Below are 15225 nucleotides of genomic sequence, written 5' to 3'. Positions count from 1 at the left end.
TGAATTTAACCCAAACCCAGGGCAAATCATGCCCTTACCCCTATACACACATAGACTCATATAAAACATATGAACTATGTACAATGCTCCCATTTTTAGTTACTAAGCTATATAAGTAAGGCCTATTCACAATTGTAATATCAGGATAATTCGTGCTGTTCCGCCATTCTATGTTGATACTAATTTTTTCTATCAGTTATCAAGAACAGAAACAGCACAGCTGATAGAAACGGATGTATGTGGTGATGAATGAATGACATGTTTCTTTGAGCAGGAGTTGATTCTGAGTTTACCTTTTCCCTACTCAACTTTCTGAAGTGAATTTTGAAAGGTTTAGTTTTGAGATTCATGATTAAAAATAATATTAATAACGAATTATATTATCAAGAGTGTTTGCCCCCATGAATTTAAAGGATGTAGTGAGGATATATGAATCTCATAAATTTAGCATAGTTATGAGATCATGAATTTGAATTACCTGGGTTCAATTCCAGCTCTGCACTTACCTACAGGAAAAGGTGAACTGAGCTCTCTGCATCTCAGTTGAGTAACTCAATTGCGATTGTCATGAGAATTAATGAAATAATATGTAAAATGTTCCCCACAGAGGCTGCCACATCGTGAGCAACTGCCACTGTTAACTGTTAGTATTATCCACTACCTTACAATAAACATAACCCAATGGTAGCCTTTGAAGAAAAATTGATACTTACAGAAGTTTGAAATTTTGGTGTTCAAAACTGTGATCAATCATGACTCAGCTTTTATCAGAATATACTGGATGTACTAGTAGAAAATGACTATTCACATATGTACAAACATACAAAACTATTGCACAAACATACTTCTAAGAAAAGTCATGACTTATGCAGCCATAAAGCAGGAAGCGGTGGTAGTATTGCTAAATGGTTTTTATAGCTATTTGACTGTTTGCCCCTCCCATTATCCACCGTGGATTCTACAAGAAACCTTCCTTCTGTTCTACGTCATTCTTCATTTAAAACTGTCCAAGGATTTCAATATGGGAAATAACTAACAGTCACAAGCCACAGGTTAGTTGCCCGGGAGCCAGGTAGAGCCAAAGAATTTTTTTTACATTGCGACCTGAAAGTACAGATTTTTGTTCTGCTGACATGCAGCAAGTCAGAGCCACAAAGACAGAACTGTTTTTGAAATGAACAACTATAATCTCTGATTGGCTCAATGAACTATTCTAAAGTTAGGTCTCAAATTCCAAGCCCCTTTGTTCTGTTGTGGCAGGAAGTCGTGATAAGAAAAGAATTATACCAGGCCTCTTTGTGGAATCAAGTCAAACCTTGATTTTCCCACATGATTATATTATATTTCGTTAAGAAATATAATACTTAATACTCTGTAGCAAAGGCTGAAATTCTAGGAGAGCTATCAGAAGTAGAATTCATACTGGAAGAATATCCAGGTATTTATAAAATTGACTAAATCCTATAATCTATAGTCAGGTATCACCTCAGTATGGTTTGCTGATATTTCACCAAGTAACTTCATGTTGTTATTTATCATTCAACTGCTTTTAAAATGTGTTGAGGGGCTATTGTGTGTCAGATACTATGCTAGCGGCTGGATATACAATGATGAATAGGTCTGGCTCCTACCTTCATGGAGCTCAGCCTTATTGAATAGATGTATAATCAGGTGTTCTCCCTGGACTAGGTTAGGTGCCCTTCCTCTGTGGCTCTTCCATATTTTGTTTACTGATCAGCATATCTGTTGCATTGAGATTACTTGTGACTTGTCTCTTCCTTTAGAAGCCATGCTCTTTCAGGACAGAACCCGTGCCCTGTGCTCCATTATATCCCCAGCTCTGGCTCCGTGTCAGACTCACACTGTGTGCTCAATAATCTTTGTTGAATGAGTGAATGCAGTGTGCTACCTGCTATTATGGACCCTTGGGCACAGCATCATGAAAGTGAAGAGCCATCAGCCAGGCGTGGTGGTTCACGCCTATAATCCCAGCACTTTGGGAGGCTGAGGCAGGAGAATGGCTTGAACCTGGGGGGTAGAGGTTGCAATGAGCCAAGATCGCGCGACTGCACTCCAGCCTGGGCAACAGAGTGAGACTCTGTCTCAAAAAAAAGTAAAGAGCTATCAAATTAGTTAGGTTTAATCCCCCTGTGCTTCATGTTGCAAATTAATTTATTCCTTAAAAGCAAAAAATAGCTTTGTTCCAAAGGTCTCAATTGAAAAATTCTAGCATATTAAGCATATTAAATCTCCAAACTTGTCAGAATTTGGATAATTTTCAAAAGTAACAAATTGAGATGTAATAAAATGATCTAAATTAATATTTTAAAGTTAAAAAAAAACTAGCCTAAAGAGATTGTATTTTCTAAGTATTCACTCAATATTGAATACAAATACCCATCTTTATACCAATAACAACAATAAAATTAGAAAACAGTTTTAAAAAACACCTATAATTACGTTAGCACATGAATTATTTTCATTTTTCCACATTTGCTCATAGGTTACTTCCATACACATACATGAATTTTACCTAGCTTTAAACACAGCATAAATACAGTTCTGCGTTTTTATTTTTGTTTATAAGAATTCAGATGTCTGTTAGGGAATATAAACATCATTATAAGGTGAGAATTTCTGACCATGTAATCCTAGATTAGAGGTCAAAAATTATAAATTGGCCGGGTGCGGTGGCTCACGCCTGTAATCCCAGCACTTTGGGAGGCCGAGGCGGGTGGATCACAAGGTCAGGGAATCGAGACCATCCTGGCTAACACGGTGAAACCCCGTCTCTACTAAAAATACAAAAAATTAGCCGGGCGTAGTGGCGGCGCCTGTGGTCCCAGCTACTCGGGAGGCTGAGGCAGGAGAATGGCGTGAACCCGTGGGGCGGAGCTTGCAGTGAGCCGAGATCGCGCCACTGCACTCCAGCCTGGGCGACAGAGCGAGACTCCATCTCAAAAAAAAAAAAAAAAAAAAAAAAAAATTATAAATTATAATTTTATGTTTATCATTATAGTAGGATCTGGACTAGATTCCTCCATTTTATGGAATGACATGCATTGGAAGAAACTTACACAGGATATTGAAAAATTCATTCTTTTTTTTCTGAATGAAAAACCACCAAACAAAAGTAGTTTACGAAGTATCCCCTAAGTATGGCCATGTGTCAGAAGTTTCTCTTTTTACCCACAGGTACCTTCTGGATACCTCCACATGGTCCCAGTGCACTGAACCCAAGCACATTGTGGAATGGAATGTATCTCTGTTTTCTATCCTGTTGGCTCTTGGTGGAATTGAATTCATCTTGTGTCTTATTCAAGTAATAAATGGAGTGCTTGGAGGCATATGTGGTTTTTGCTGCTCTCGCCAACAGGTAAGAACCTGCATAAAAATGTCGTAGTCTGGCCCTGGTGTTAATATACCGTTGTTTTCATCATAAAGAAAAAGGCAAAACCAAACATGCTCGACCTGCCAGCATTTATTCTGGTATCATCTTTGTAGCAACACAATTATAGCATTCACTTCAGCTGTCAGGAACAAGCTTCCTCGAGTCTCACAGTCACAGGATTGTCTTAGTTCTTTGCAGTTGGTTCTATGCACACAGGAACACGCTGCCCATAGACACAGCGCTCCCTTCAGGATCTAATTCACTGCTTCTGCTTTCGCTGCAGAGACAGAAAAAAAGCGATGTCTACTCTTTGTTTGCTGTCATATTCCCAACTAGTATACATAAGTAATAGCCAACCATTCTATGCAACAGGCACTATAGTAAACCCATTTTTCAGATAAGACTATGACTCAAATATTAAGCAATAGGCTTAAGATCACCTACTCAGGAAATGACAGGCTTCAAACCTTGAGTCATTTTATGCAAAAGCTCCTACATTTAACCTTTATTCCACACTTGCTGTTCTCCTGGATTTTCTGCAATTCCTTCCTAATAAGGAGTCATAAAAATGCCTAAGCAGTAAGTATGGAGAATCACTAGCAGCCTTTGAACAGCAGCTCATGAAAACCCTTTCGTTGTGAAAGAAAACCAGGAAGCACTTGGTTCCTGATATGATTTAGGAGAAAAAAAATGCATTTGTTTGTAGCAGTGAAAGTTCTTGTTTCTATATCCTCCTAAAATATATATATTATTGAATTGATGTCAGTCCAGCTTTGATCCTATCTCTGAGAGGGTTATTTTATGTCTTATATTTTTCAAACCAATTACTCCTCTGGTGCCAGATCTGTTAATTTTCTTTTAAAAATAAGACGAAAACCTAATGAAAATTAAAAGTCCATTGCCACCATGAAAAACTTTGCTGAAAATAAAAGGAAACTTTCTGTAATTTTGGGGGAAAGTTAAAATGAAATCTAGTCTTCCTTATCAGGCACGTATAGCAAGATTAATAATTTCTTTGGCAAATTTCCAAGAAAATAAGGGAGTGGGAAACCTTCAATATGGAGCTTTTTTCAAGCAATATGGTTGGGGAACGGCAGAGAAGTATCCTCTGGGGATTGCTGTAATGCAGCTTACCTTTAGCCTTGAATTTCATACAAGGCAGAGTTCAAACTAAGTGATTACTTGTACTAAATGCACTCACTCAGTACATTTTGGGGACAAGCATAAAGAGCCGATGACCAAAATGGCTGAAGTGATTTGGCAGGGAGTGATACTCTCCTCTGATCTGGGGTAGTAAATACACTGGGTTTCCCAGCTGAGTTGCTGTAGGGATGGCTTCTTCCCAGATACTACAGGGAAGATCTGTTACCTTTGTTTATAGGACAAAAGACACTTTCAAAGGGCAGAGCTTTTCATGTAGAAGAGTCAGGTCTATAACTCGGTAGCATTTAACTTGAAAGGTTACCCACATTGAGCTCATATCGGTGTGAAACTTCCATGGCATTATCTTTTAAATCCCTAAGATTAAAACCCTACACAAATGGACTCAAAGCAATGCAGCATCAGTATCCTGCAGTTTCCATGGGCCCTTTCTGTGGCTTTTACTCATGGAGGACGAGGGATCCGGTTTTGTTTAGGAAACATTTCGTGAGCATTGTCTAAGCCCTAAGTATGGTTGGCCTAAGCTTTGCTGAAGCTGAGGTCAGTCTGTTTATGTTTGCTTAAAATAGGAATTTAAAGGACTAAAATGTCATCATTATTTATCCTGATTATAACCTAATGGTATTTTATTTTCTTTACAGCAATATGACTGCTAAAAGAACCACCCCAGGACAGAGCCACAATCTTCCTCTATTTCATTGTAATTTATATATTTTACTTGTATTCATTTGTAAAACTTTGTACTGGTGTAACATACTCCTCATATTCTACTTTTACAAAGGCCTGTAAAGACTGGCATCTTCACAGGATGTCAGTGTTTACATTTAGTAAACTTATGTTTTTTTTTTTTAAGGAATGAGGAAACAAACCACCCTCTGGGGGTAATTTACAGACTGAGTGAGAGTCCTCAGTATATCTGAGATAAACTCTATAATGTTTTGGATAAAAATAACATTCCAATCACTATTGTATATATGTGCATGTATTTTTTAAATTAAAGATGTCTAGTTGCTTTTTATGAGACCAAGAGGGAGAAAATCCGACAACCTGGAAAGATTTTTGTTTTCACTGCTTGTATGATGTTTCCCATTCATACACCTATAAATCTCTAACAAGAGGCCCTTTGAATTGCCTTGTGTTCTGTGAGAAACAAATATTTACTTAGAGCAGAAGGACTGATTGAGAATGTTCCAATCCAAATGAATGCATCAAAACTTACAATGCTGCTAGTTGTTGTGAATACTATGAGATTCAAATTTTTCCAACATATGGAAAGCCTTTTGTCCTCCAAGGACGAGTACTAGGGATCACGTGTTTAAAAAAAGAAAGGCTGAGATGACTGGGCCAGAAGAAAGATGGGAAACTGAATAAAGCAGTTGATCAGTGTCATAGGAACGGGGGAGGAGTGAGGGCAGGAGGACTACGAGGAAATACCTTTAAAACTAACTTGTTTACAACAAAATAAAGTATTCACTACCATTTTGTTGTTTAGTTTCATTGTCCTTAAAGTTCTCTTTTGTTTTTCCCCCTTTTTTTGTTCCCAGTTTGCAGGTTATGTGGCCCCTGTTGCTAACGGCTTCCTGTCTTTTGGTTTCTTTATCCTATTCTCTCTCCCTCATCCTCTTTCTCCTCTTCTTTCTCCTGTCTGTAAATTGCCATTGCTGTACCTGTGGGATCATCACTTCAGTTAGGCAGTTGTCCTTTCTACCAGGTGCTGCAGGTATCAGCCTCCCAGGAAGGGTAACAGGCATTTTTCTCCTTACTTACAGGGTTAGGCTCTTTCAAGTGACAGGATTCCCGGACTTATTGGGAATTTTCTATAGAAATGTTCTGTTTTTGGTGTTCATTGGTCTGGACAACAGACAAGCAAATTTACAAAGAAGCATAACCAGTTGTTAGAAAGCAGAGCTCCTCCTGTGGGCAAGCTGCCCTGCAGTGGGCGGCCCCTGATTGAAGATTTCAGCCTATTGTGTACCACGGTCCCTCTGGCAGGCTGGTGAAGCCTACAGACATCTTCGAAGAATAATGTTCATAAATACATAAAATGCATAGAATTATGAAGAAAACCAATACACTAGGATATTTTATGAAAAATTTTTAAAAATGTATAGTGTAGTTGTCTTGACAGCCAGCTCTGTCACTTCAACACCTGGGGACAGACAGCGATAACATGTGTTCTAACAGCCTTCTAATGAGTGGGTCTAAGAACTATCGTACTTTTTTTTTTTTTCTGAGCAGATTTAGCCAATATGCTAAGCACTTTTATTATTTATTTATTTTTATTTTATTTTCTTTAAGATCTGGGATACATGTGCAGAACGTGCAGGTTTGTTACGTAGGTATACATGTGCCATGGTGGTTTGGTCCACCCATCAACCCATCATCAACCACATGCATTAAGTATTTGCCCTCTCTCCCCTTGTCCCCCAACCTCCCTGAGTATCGTACTTTTGAAATACAATTTCAATTAAAATGATATTTCGAGATACCTGCAGCAAATTTAATGTGATATAAAAACATATGCAAATTTGTTATTGTAGATCAAAGTATGATCAGTATTACTGATGCTACTTTGGTTTGTTGCATAGTCATAATTAAAGGAAATATTAAATTTTTGTTATAAGTTAGTAAAAAATGACACTTCTTTCCCATCTAACACCCCACTCCCCCAGATATTTATCCATGGGGTATTTTGGGAGTTCTTGGACACCAGATTAAAAACTCCTGCAACACAGGATCCAAGAACAAAGGCATGACAATCAGTCATAAGCATCATTTTTTCCTAAATCTATCCTCAAAGGAAATGGCAATAATAATTATCAACCATTATCATATTAACAGCAAACATTTCTTGAGTCCCTTCAGTATGTCACTTATTATAATGAGTTTTACACATAATAGTCCACTGAAATCTCTCAACAGCCCTAGAAGGTATTACTTGTCTCTATTTTGTAGACTTAAAGCTCAGTGAGGTTAAGTAATCTGTCCAAGGCCATATCTTTAGCAAATGAAAAAACTGTAACAAAAAAACCCAAAAAACCAAAAAACCGAAAAAACCGATTTGAGTCTAAGTAGGTGTAACCTGAACTCTGTGTTTTCCCTGCTCCTCTCTTCTGCCTCATCTACCTTCTCTGCCACCAGGGCCCGGGGGCTAGAGTCTTCCTCTTATCCTACACTGGCACTCAGATACTCCACCCGCCTAATGGGGACTTTGGCCCCTGAGAGCCTCAGTCATCCCTATCCTAGAGCCCAAGTTTGAGTGACTCAACATTTCCCCTTGTTTGTGAATCCTTTAATAGTAGACATTGTCATCAAGTTACCTTATACCCTCGTTAAGTTCTGTTTATAGCCTACGCTCCTGGTTTGTAATATTCTAGGCCTTTCAATTTGGCTGGAAACTCCCTCAGGGGCTATACCAAAACAGCTCATTCTTACCTGGCAACATTAAAACAATAAAAATTACTGTAGAATCTGAATCACTTGAGTAGTACACATGGCCTCTGAGTGTCAATTTACCATAGTTACCAAATTTATAAATATATTCCTACATAAAGGAAATCTCATGTATTGAAATCTCAGATAATTGATAGAATGTTACCTTCACCACAGTTTGAGTTTCTTGTGTGTGTGTGAGTTCTTTTTTATTGTTTTCTCTGACACTTACCCATGGTGAGAACAGGTATGGGATTTGATGCAACTTTTCAGAAAAGCCATTTGGTGATACGTGTCCACAATATATAAAGGCAGCACGTCCTTTAGCCAAGTATTTTTACTTGTAGAAATTTATTTTAAGAGAATCATCAAGGATGTTCACAGTAGTTCAGCTTCCAGGAATAATCATGGAGTATTGTTTGTAACACCAGGAAAAAAACGACAAGAGTCTAAATCTCTGATAACAAGGAATTGGTTTGATAAATGTAGTTGGTGACTGTTAAATCAGGTAAATGTATGAACCACACAACATTACATGAAAAAGAAATTTTCAAAAATATAGAAAAGAAGGGTTCTATATCTCTCTCTACTAGGTATATGTATATTATAAATACCATTTAAATATATTACTGAAAAGGAATTTCAATCAGATTCGATGTGATTTTTGTCTTGATTCATTTCGCTTATCTATACTTTCTGAAATTTCTACCATAAGCACATATTACTTTTAGAAATAAAACAAAAATGAGATGAGAAAAAAGATGCAGTCCTAAAATAATTCAGGAAACAGTGCACAGTCTTTAAGGGAAACTCCCCAGGTATGTGAGAAAACCATTGTTCTTGTGCTTGGACAGAGGAGTCATCCTGCCGTAAATGCGGGGGAATAATTATGCCTGCAATTAGGTGAAGGGATGGGCCAGGTGAAGCTGGCAGTAACCACAGGCTAAAAATATAATGGGGAGCCCATAATTTCTGTTGTGTGTTTGGAAAATGTTAAGTGCACAGTTTCTACTTAGTCTAGCCACTAAGTAAGATTTTTACAAATATCAACCATGTATCTGTTTTCTGTATTTTAAAAATGAAAGTAATGACATACCTTTACTTTGAGCATTTTTATCAGGGCTTTGTGTACCACAGCTTGGATTTTCCTTATTTTAATTTTCTCGGCTCTCTGCAACCTCCGCCCCCTGGGTTCAAGCGATTCTCCTATCTCAGTCTCCAGAGTAGCTGGCATTACAGGCGCACGCCACCATGCCCAGCTAATTTTTGTATTTTTACTAGAGACAGGGTTTAATCATGTTGGCCAGGTTAGGGGTCTCGAACTCCTGACATCATGATCCTCCCGCCTTGGCCTCCCAAAGTGCCGGGATTACAGGCATGAGCCACCCTCCCTGGCCGTCCTTCTCTTAACATTAAATATTTTCTGTATGCAAGTCCTGACCAATTTAGACACATACTTTAATTATCGTAGTTAAAGAAGTCTATTATGTTTTTCTGGAGCTAGATTTCATGTTACTTCCTAGAATCAATTACTTGCTCTCATCTCTCTCTCTCTCTCTCTCTCTCTCTCTCTCTCTCTCTCTCGCTCTCTCTCACACACACACACACACACACACACACACACACTTTCCTAATATACAGCAATTAAAAAGAACAAACTATTTCTGCATGAGACAACTTGGATGATTCTTGTAAATAATGAGAATCAAGGCCAGGCGCTGTGGCTCAGGCCTGTAATCCCAGCACTTTGGGAGGCCGAGGCGGGTGGATCACCTGAGGTCAGGAGTTCGAGACCAGCCTGGCCAACACGGCAAAATCCCATCTCTACTAAAAATACAAAAATTAGCCAGGCGTGGTGGTGCATGCCTATAATCTCAGCTACTGGGAAGGCTGAGACAGGAGAATCGCTTGTACCCAGGAGGCCGAGGTTGCAGTGAGCTAAGATGGCACCACTGCACTCCAGCCCGGGTAACAGAGTCAGAATCCATCTTAAATAAATAAATAGAATCAAAACAATCTCTCCTCCTTCCCTGCCCCCCAATTTTGAGGACACAATAATTCTGCATGTAATCTCAGCTAATGTAGCTAACTCCTTGAGACAGAGACAGTAGATATCTCATGAACATGTCACACACAGATTTTCGTATAGGAGCAATAATACAGTTCCCCAAGAGGTGCCATTTCGAGTACCTGTGTTCAGTAGTTGCAGCCTGCAACTAGAAAGCTCTGTGTCAAGCATTCCACCAGCGACTAATTCTCACCACACTCCTCTTTGTTACATGTGTACAGATATCCTTGATTCGTGTGCAAGACTAAGGGACAATTGAAATGGCCACTCCTGTCTCAGATGATATCCATATAATAAACTGTCATATATTCAATACATGAAACAGCATGAATGAATCCCACAAATATTAAGAACCCAAATCACCTACTCCCTCCTCCCCCAAGACTCACACAACTTGGGCATGGAGAACTGAAACCATAAACTGCTCCACAGCTTACTGTTGACATCCTCATGGTTTTATTATTCCATACTCTTGTTGAGCACAGTTTTACTATTCCAGGAGACTCTTTCTTAAGCAAATAACTTTATTATTTATTATTGGAACTCTCTGAAAGATCCATCATCTCCTCAATAGAAAACATCAGCAGTTTATATCTCAAGAGCCTTTGAACCCCCAACCTCAAAGTCCTTGCCTTGCTGTTTCCACCAGTCTTAAGAAATTATATCACAATCTTTACTGAAGGGTTCCTGTTTTTGGTTTATTTTCTTTTCTTTTTTTTTTTTTTTTTTTAAACACCATGACCAAATGGTATTTATTTCAGGTATGAAAGTCTGGTTCAACATTTGAAAATTGATTAATGTAATCCATCACACCAACAGCTATAGAGGAAAAATCACATGATTATATCACTAGTTGTAGAAAAAGTATTTGAAAAAATTTAACACTCATTAATGATAAAAACTTCCAGCAAGCTGGAAATAGAGGAGAACTTCCTCAACTTGATGAAGAACATCTACAAAAAGCAGCTAACATAATACTTCAAGATGAGGAAATAGAAAGTTTCCCACCAAGATTGTGTACAAAGCCAAGTTATCTCCTCTCACCATTCCTCTTCTTTTTCTTTTAGTTTTTCATTTTTTTATTTTTAATTTTTTTGTTATACTTTAAGTTCTGGGATACATGTGGGGCACATGTTCTGGGAACAAAGGGGGTGTGGTAAGAATTAGTAGCAAGTGGAATGTTTGACACACAGAGCCTTCTAGTTGTAGGCTACAACTAGTGAACATAGATATCTTGAAAAGTCACCTCTTAGGAAACTAGTGTTGTTTCTATACAAAAACCTACGTGTGATTCCTTTGAATTCATTGACATGAAAAATAAATACATAAAAATAAAATACAAAACTTCTGTGTGAAATGTTGCAGTGGAGTAGAATAATATCCGTTATTCTACTGATGGACATTGAGTTGTTTTCAGTTTTGGGATCTTAGGAAATATGTTGCTGTGATCATTTTTGTACGTCTTTTGGTGCATTTGGTGCATATGAGAACTCACTGATTTGTGTTTGTTTGTTTGTTTTTTGTCAAGGAATCAAACTGCTAGTGGAGCTTCTTTTGTTTTGCATTACTTAGCATCCCAGGGTTCCCAGAATTTTCCTCTAGCCTAGCACTCTCAAGGTTTGGCTCATCTCTTCCTGTCTGGGGGACTTCCAGTCACTCACTGATTCAGTATTTATGGATTGCTCATTGTATGTCATGCACTGCACAAGGTGCTGAGGACACAGCTGTGAACAAGATTTTCCGGCTCTGTGAGAGCAGAAACCTTGACTATGTTGCTCACTATTGCATTGCCAACTTCTAGAATAGTGCCTGGCATATAGTAGGTGCTCAGTAATCCAGGGTCAGCAAACTATGGCTCAAAGGACAAATCTGGTCTGTTGCCTGCTTTGTCAATAGAATTTTATGGGAACACAGAAACACTGATTTATTTACATGTTGTGTATGGTTGCTTTTCCCCTATAATGGCAGAGTTGAGCAGTTGACAGAGATTATAAGTCACACAAAGCCTAAAATATTTATTCTGTGGTCATTTGTGGAAAAAGTTTGTTTCCAATGTAGCTGGCTATTTGCCTAGATAAAAATGGATACTTCTATTACAATGGAAAAGGAGATAAATGGGTATTTTTTGTTAATTTTATACTTATGATAGAAGTTTTCAAATACATAGTTTTTAAAACAAAGAAGTAAAGAGAGGAGAAACTGAGCCTGATTTACCCACCACCCAGCTAGAACATATGGGTTTCCTAGGGCTGCCAAAACAAAGTCTGACTAACTGGTAGGTAGCTTAGAAAAACAGAAATATATTGTCTCATGTTTCTGGAGGCCAGAAGTCTGAAATCGAGGTGTCAGCAGGCTCATGCTCCCTCTGAAGGCACTGGGAAAGGACCTGTTACAGATCTCTCTCCTAGCTTTGGGAAATGTCAGACATTCCTTGGCTTGTAGATGGTCATCTTCTCCCTGTCTCCTCACATTGCCCTCCCTCTCCCCATGTCTGCCTCTCTGTCCAAATTTCCTCCTTTTTATAAGGACACCAGTCATGTTGGAATAAGGCTCACTCTAATGCCTTCATTTTAACTTGATTACCTCTGTAAAGCCTGTATTTCCAAAAAAGGTCACATTCTAAAGTGTTAGGACTTCAACATGTCTTTTTTAAGAAGACACAACTCAACTCATAACAGAAAAAGGGATAGCAGTCTCTGAGACCTCAGCAGCATCTTCTGAACTAAACACGTCTTATGAGATGCCTTGAAAAAGTCTGGGAAATAATATATACCAAATAAATCTTCCAAAAGATTCACTACACACATGGACATTCCACTAGCTCTGAAAAATCTTGTTGTAAAAACCTATTTAACTCAAAACTTCTGAATTATTTAACTGTGAGACCGTAGGGCTACAGCTTTGGAAAGAGAATGAATAGCAGATGTAACAAAAAGCGCAGAGCTGGAAACATAGTAAACTCTCATTAAATGACAATAGATACGTGGAATTTGGAAGAGTACTTCAATGACAACCAAAAGCTTAGGATGAGAGAAGAAAATTTATCACATTATAAGCTGCGGCCTGTTCAATGGATGGGAACATGGATATGCTTTGTCCGTGTCTTCTGCACTCAAACAGGTCTGCAGGGCTTCTACCTTGTTGTTCTTGCTTCAATTCTCTAGGAAAATACTATATGTCCTTTAAACAATTCAGCTCCCTGGGTTTGTAAGGCGAGTCCTGATTTCCGATGTCACAACTTTGGAGGAAAAAAGTCCTATTGTAGTTGACTTGTAAGAGTCTTCTCTAAATAGGAGAGACAACAGAATTTCAGAGATAGAAGTACCACTCAATATTTCTTAATCCCAATAATGCTTATCATAGGGTACGCTTGTATGTAAGTGTGGGCAATAGTATATGTCACCTACAATCCCCTGCAGAGGTTGAAAAGAGACTTCCATGTACATTTGCCTATGCATCCTTTTATGCATGGGAGTAGAGGTATGGGGGGCAAGGACATGCTGTGGATGAGGGGCACACAAAGCTTAAGGTTGGAAAAAGACAGAAATGAAATGACATATTAGTAAACAGTTTCTGCAAAGGCAAGCTAGGTGATTCAGTCTTCAGTGTCCCTGGCCAGAGCATCGAGGTGCCCTGTGAGTCAGGCAACCTGAAAGCAATCAGGTGTTTTTTTTTTTTTTTTTTTTGGTTTGTTTTTGTTTTGTTTTGTTTTGGCCCAAAGAGGCATCACACTGGAGGCCATTGTGAGTCTCATTTTACAGAATGAGAGACATATCCACATCCACATTGTCAGGGCTCCTTATGCATGTGAGGGCATCAGGGTTTCATGGTTGTAGAGCCATGCCAGGTGGGAGGACTGGGCTCAGGCACAGAGAAAAAGAATGAGGAGGGCTGCAGAGGCTCCCTGGGCCCTCCTTAAGCACCACCCTTTCCATGGCTCCCCATCTTCCACTCTCCCATTGGCAACACTCAGAAACAGGTTTGAAGGTAAAGCAAACTAAACAGTTCCCATAGACCAGAAGTAGGTGTTGTTTTTTCCCCATTTGGCTTTGTGAATATTAATTTTTTTCTTTGGAAATTATTCTCTCTTTAATGTCACAGAGAATTAACTGACAACTGTGCTCTTAATGTCACAGGGAATTAAATGACAACTGTGAAGTACATAGAAAGTAGCTTTAAGTAGCTGAGCAACCATATGATTTGAACAACTGAAGAAACAGGCTGCTGGGCTTCACTCAAGAACCTTTTGTTTGGGTCATGGTTGCTGATCTTAGACAAGTCACTTTTTCTCTCTGAGCCTCAGTTTCCTAATCTGTAAAATAGAGATGATAATACTACGTCTACCTGCCTACCAACATTGGGATGGTTCAATTAGATCTCATATGAAAATTCATCATAAACTATAAAGTTATGCATCAGATATGATTATTATTTTGGCCATAAAAGACTTAGAACTATAGTTTCTATTATACAATTGTCTCCTCAGTTCTTGCCCCATTTTCCCCTTCCTCACACAAATCATGAACTTTGGGATTCTTCTTCCCAGCTTTATTGAAGTATAACGGAATAAATAAAAATGTTATACATTCAAGACGTAGAAGGTGATGATTTGATATACATATACATTGTGAATTGATTACCACAGTTAATTAACACATCCATCACCCCACATAGTTACCATTTCTCTGTGTGTGTGTGTGTGTGTAGTGAGAATACTTACAATCTACCCTCTTAGCAAATTTCAAGTATACAGTACAGTATTATAAACTATACGCACCATGCTGTACATTAGATCCTCAGAACTTATTTATCTTATATCAGAAAGTCTGTATCTTTTACCAATATCTCCTCATTTTCCCCACCATCAGGTCCCTGACAACCACCATTCTATCCTCTGCTTCTATAAGTTCAACTTTTTAAGATTTAAACGTATGAGTGAGATCCTGCAGCATTTTTTTTTTTCTATGTCTGGCTTATTTCACTTAGCACAATGTCCTCCAAGTTCACTCATGTTGTTGAAAGTTGAATTTACTCATTTTTTATGACTTAAAATATTTCATATATATTTTCTTCATCTATTCATCTGTCAATGGACACTTAATACTGAAATTAACATGGAAGTATAGATATCTCATCAAGGTACTGATTTCATTTCCTTTGAATGTATTAAACT

The 15225-nt window shown here is 38.3% G+C and overlaps 1 protein-coding gene across 5 annotated transcripts in view; it reads left to right on the top strand.

Annotated features, from left to right (window-relative positions):
- TM4SF1 (transmembrane 4 L six family member 1) overlaps positions 1-6031 on the top strand; it is a 31593-nt gene extending 25562 nt beyond the window's left edge. For 4 of the 5 annotated variants that reach the window (XM_074031265.1, XM_074031264.1, XM_074031267.1 and 1 more), the window contains 2 exons: positions 3196-3376; positions 5194-6031. In XM_074031265.1, coding sequence (XP_073887366.1) covers positions 3196-3376; positions 5194-5208 — 196 coding nt within the window. In that variant the 3' untranslated portion in view covers positions 5209-6031. Of the gene's footprint in view, positions 1-3195; positions 3397-5193 lie in introns of all 5 variants that reach the window. The other variant, XM_045386788.2, reaches the window with a different exon arrangement.
- The last annotated feature ends 9194 nt before the right edge of the window (positions 6032-15225 follow it).

This window comes from Macaca fascicularis, chromosome 2 (assembly GCF_037993035.2).
Source record: "Macaca fascicularis isolate 582-1 chromosome 2, T2T-MFA8v1.1".
Lineage (NCBI taxonomy): Eukaryota > Metazoa > Chordata > Mammalia > Primates > Cercopithecidae > Macaca > Macaca fascicularis.
Note: the sequence above shows the minus strand (reverse complement) of the source record. Positions and strands in the feature narration are given on the sequence as shown.